This window comes from Lactuca serriola, chromosome 4 (assembly GCF_051521515.1).
Source record: "Lactuca serriola cultivar US96UC23 chromosome 4, Lser_US96UC23_V15, whole genome shotgun sequence".
Taxonomy (NCBI): domain Eukaryota; kingdom Viridiplantae; phylum Streptophyta; class Magnoliopsida; order Asterales; family Asteraceae; genus Lactuca; species Lactuca serriola.
In genome coordinates, this window is record NC_136411.1 from 47,160,153 (window position 1) to 47,164,690 (window position 4,538).

Sequence of the window (4,538 nt, forward strand, 5' to 3'; positions counted from 1 at the left end):
CGGTCGGGGCAATGTCTTATCAAGTGAAAAAGTTACAACACGTAATGTATGCATGTATCATATTGCATAATATGATTCTTGAAGACGAAGGAAGAGTGATATGCCGGTACAACGAAAATGAAGTTTTGCCAAATGTCGAAGGAGTAGTCGTTGGTACACAAGAGTATAGGGTGAATAGAAGAGAAATACACAATCGCGACATTCATCACGCCTCTCGTGCTAATTTGGTGGAGCACATTTATGAGGCTCATATTCAGCCATCGATACAGTTTTATCACGATGATTTGTTTAATGAATCAGACGAGAATTCTGATATGTTCATTGAGAGCGAAGATTCCGACGACGAGAGTGACGTCGGGAAGAATGATGCAGACAGTGAAGAGGACAATGATTCCGAGTGACATATTTTGGTTTATTTAAAATTAGGATATTAATTATAATTTCTATGTTGTGGATTGTTTATTTTTTGTTTGTGTTTTTTTTTTTAAATTTTATACTTATTTAAATATTTGTAATTTTTATTTTGATTAATGAAATGCTTTTTATTTTTAATTAAATTTTATGTTTAGTATTAATTTAAAAATTATAAATTATAAAAAAATTAATTTTATTAAAAAAAAATGAGAGAAGCTCTTCTCACCCATTCCTTGGGTTTTAGATGAAGGAAAGAAAAATAAGGGAAATGGTGGTACGGCCCACAAAAAGTGAAAGAAGCTTCCCTCTTATACCCTCCGGTCTAATTAAAATATAACATCTACTTGTGTGGTATGGAGTTCTTTACATGTTTAGTTGAGTTACTAGTAGCCTAAAAATGGCATTATCATATTTCTAGAATTATATCTTTATCCAAATCCTTGCATACCCAAGGAAGGCTTGCCCCCCATCCTAAAAAAAATAATAATAAATAATAAAACTAAGACATCGAAGATAATAATGGTCGCGTTGATGTTGATTCTTCCATTCCAACACATGCTTGAGGCAAACAAGGTGGACGATATGCACATATGGCTTCACGGCAAGAAGCATCATTTGGACCATCTTTGTCAAATTCATCATTATCCTTCGCATCCTAACCAACAAAATAAAAATGCAACCTTCATGAGGGCATTAACGTCTTTTCCACAAACACAATCCAAGAAATCCAAATGTACCTTTACTGAGCATTTGTTAAACGTAGGAAGAAAACGGAACTTGGAATACTCATTGTAAGCAATAGTGACAAGAAGGATTGGTATTGTCGCAAAAGATGCAGAGGGCTTTGACTTTAGTCCAAACAGACCAATCATGGTGATTTGCATGATAATGATGGCTACAACCACATGGTGATGAAGGTGGGGCCAATACTGCCCACATGTCTCGTATGTAGTTTCATACACATCTTGCATCTGTATGCACATTATTAATTTATAATCACACCTAAATTGTCAAAAAAATATCATTGTTATTTACAATAAAGAGCAAACCTGATTGATGAATACCACATATCCAAGAAGAAAGTAGACAACTAGAAACGGAAGAAGCAATGGTGCAATCACAGAGTACACGATTCCAACAAGAAGAAAGAGAGAAACAAAGGGAATAACTCTATAATAAGGAAATGAATAAAGATAATTGGATTTCTTTTTTCCTCGACCCCATGTATGCATTTTTAAAATATCCCATGTAAGCAATCCAGGTTGAAGAATCTCAAGGGAAAAACCAGATAACCCACTCGTCAAAATGTATGTCATAAAGAAATCTGCCTGAACATATATAAAAACAAATTATTAAATCAATATTCCAAAATTAAAATCTTGAAAATGTGATTACTCACTCTAGCAGACACAGCCCTAGCAAGGCGACTTGGTATGTCTTTTGGGTTAATGAAAGATTTCCCAATTTGATCAAGTAAAGAACCGGATAAAACAGTTAAAAAGAAAACATTTCCCATTAAAAAATAAAAAACCATATTGCTAGCTTTTTGTTCTTGTCGACTTCTTGAAACATATCCTGCTAATCTTGCCATTCCAGACATAACAAAAGGAACAACATAAACAAATCCACTAAGAATCACACTTGGAAGATATCCTGTAATAACTGAGCTCAATCCTGGTCTGTAGAAATGGAACACAAATTATTATTTTTTTGAATAAAATGGAAAAAGATTTTAAATGTATACAAAATTAAAACTTACATCAATTGAACAGCCATGGCTGGAGGGAACCATTTTTTAAGTTTTTCAAACTGTGCTATTCCTTGGACTGCAGTTACTGGAATAGCAAAGAATATAGTGAAAAGAATTTGTGTGACAAATACTCCAGTTCTATAAAGTACCAAATGTTTATAAGGAATTGAAAGATTCTTCCACAATACATCTCTAGGCTCTGGAGCCATTTGAGTGATCCACATTAATGGATTTGGATGTTGTTGTGTTTGGGAAGCAAGGGCAGCATCCCAACGTGACCGAAATGTAACAAAAGCAACAGGTAGTTCCTACAAAGTAGAAATTAAACAGGGGGTAATATGGTAAATTTTTTTGTATGTGAGAGTAAAAATTACGAAAATTAGTACCTCAAGATGGTTTCCAGCATATAGAATTTGATAGGAATGAAAAGCATTAGGGTGGTATTTGGAGAAGAAATGATCAACATTGCAACTAAATGCTTTGTGTTCATCGCATAAAGGAACTCGGCGAACAAGAACAGTGAGTTGACTCGGTTGATCCCTTAGGTTACGAAGTTGCTGAATTCTTTTCATAAGGACAACCTTGTATTCCTAGAGATCACATGGGTAGGAAGGAGGTCACCTGTTATGAATTTGAACCTCACAAAAATATTCAAATGAAATAAAAAGTTTTAACTTCATAAATGCACTAGTACAACATATATAGGCAAAAAAAAAAAAAAGTAAATGAGTCACTACCTTGTGAAGCAGATATATTCCCAAAAAAGATATAAAGCATAATGATGAAAAGTGAACCCAAAGCCTGTGGAAAGAAAAAGAAGTGAATTATATGCATTTCTTGAATAATAATAATTTGGGTTCAGATAGTACTTAAGTGATTAAGTCATACCTATTTGATCCTTTAGGTATATTGGAAATAGTGAAAGAGTCCATGGAACGAGTATTTGAAGATGGTCCATGGGAGACAGAACAGTTGAGTGGTAGAAGAACCATCAATCCAACACCAGAGCATACCACAAAAAACTTTATCCTGTCAAGTCAATTCATGCAACAATTTTAATACATTAAGATCAGTAGTCTTGAATTACTAAGAATATGAAACATGCTTGGGAATAACAAGATTCTTGTTGATGACTTCTAATCTGGTCATGTAAGAGTGTTAATTTGTAACGAGTTTGAAGTAGTTATAAGTTTTATAACTCTGTTAATGGAGTTTGAATCTTGTTTTATTGCCTCTTTGCAACAATTTTAATACATTAATACTATCTTTGGTTGAATCTTGTTTTATTGTTTCAATTTCATATATGAATCGTGTTTTATTTCATATAGTTCACTGATAGCAAATCAAAAGGGGAGAAGAGATAGCAATCCCTAATTTGATAAACTGACACATCATCATTTCCTGATTTTCATCTCAATAGAACTGATAATCAATGACTACAAGTAATTCATGCATTTTCAATGGAAGAACCTAAACCAAATTTTAACACTTAAAGGTTACTAACAAAGAAGCAACGATTACTCATCAGTGACAGTTAGATACTAAATCTGATTTCAGATGAGATTAACCATAGCCTCAACTCCATCAACTCGATGCAAACTAAAAAAAAAAAGAAACATCGAAGAAATTATTCTAAATTTTGCGATACAACGCCAACAATTTACAAAAAGACAAAAAAAAAGGTGGGGAAAGGAAAGGTAGTTTTGGTTACCCGAGTTTAAAGAATCTTATGAGAACGAGTGCATCAAGGCCGAGGCTACAAAGGATTTCGTCCTCCGTCACTTTAACAGCATCGCGGATCCAATCAAGCGACGGTAAGAATCGGGTGAAGGAATGATCGAAGGAAATGGTATGTTGATGGCGAAGAGAGAGACGACGAGGGTAGTATATGTTGGCATTGGAATGGTGTTTCCGGAAGATGGAGAAGAGACAGATGATGACAAGTGCAAGGCCTATGTTGATGGCCGCCGATGCTATTAAGCTCTCCGCGTTCATTTCATTGATTTTCCGGCTGTTCGACTGGAGGATGAGGATGACGATGACGGAAGAAAATTGCAGGCTGAGACTGACGTCTGAGGCATGAGCGTGTATGGGGTGCTTGCCACCTTTGATACCACGTGGCGAAGCTTAAGCGAGTATTAACCAATATTTTGGCCAGTTTCGAGTTTTTTTTTTTTTTTTTTTTTTTTTTTTTTTTTACAAAACATCAAAAATGGTCAGGTTTTCCAAAGCCTGAAGTTTAGTCCCTAACAGAAGGTCCTAATGATTTCAAAATTTTTAACAAATGATATTTTCCGTTAACTCCGTTAGTTTTTGGTCGTTAAGTAGATGACATTTCGTCTTTTCACTACCACATGACCATTTATGAAGTTTT

The 4,538-nt window shown here is 34.5% G+C and overlaps 1 protein-coding gene across 1 annotated transcript; it reads right to left on the reverse strand.

Moving 5' to 3' along the window:
* Positions 1-806: 806 nt before the first annotated feature.
* LOC145100102 (hyperosmolality-gated Ca2+ permeable channel 2.5-like) lies at positions 807-4,236 on the reverse strand. The gene is made up of 9 exons (XM_079037499.1): positions 3,876-4,236; positions 3,053-3,193; positions 2,902-2,965; positions 2,551-2,754; positions 2,174-2,472; positions 1,814-2,093; positions 1,464-1,742; positions 1,152-1,385; positions 807-1,069 (listed from the first exon to the last, which is right to left on the reverse strand). Exons 1-9 carry the CDS (start codon positions 4,157-4,159, stop codon positions 914-916), a joined length of 1,941 nt encoding a protein of 646 aa, XP_078893625.1. The 5' UTR covers positions 4,160-4,236; the 3' UTR covers positions 807-913.
* Between the last annotated feature and the right edge of the window lie 302 nt (positions 4,237-4,538).

Excerpts from the sequence above, each read along its gene's own strand:
- LOC145100102 (XM_079037499.1), bottom strand. The coding sequence starts at position 4,159 with ATGAACGCGGAGAGCTTAATAGCATCGGCGGCCATCAACATAGGCCTT. Across the intron at positions 3,194-3,875 it reads ATAAGATTCTTTAAACTCGG|GATAAAGTTTTTTGTGGTAT; the intron begins GTAACCAAAACT and ends TTGACTTGACAG. Across the intron at positions 1,743-1,813 it reads CTAGGGCTGTGTCTGCTAGA|GCAGATTTCTTTATGACATA; the intron begins GTGAGTAATCAC and ends ATATATGTTCAG.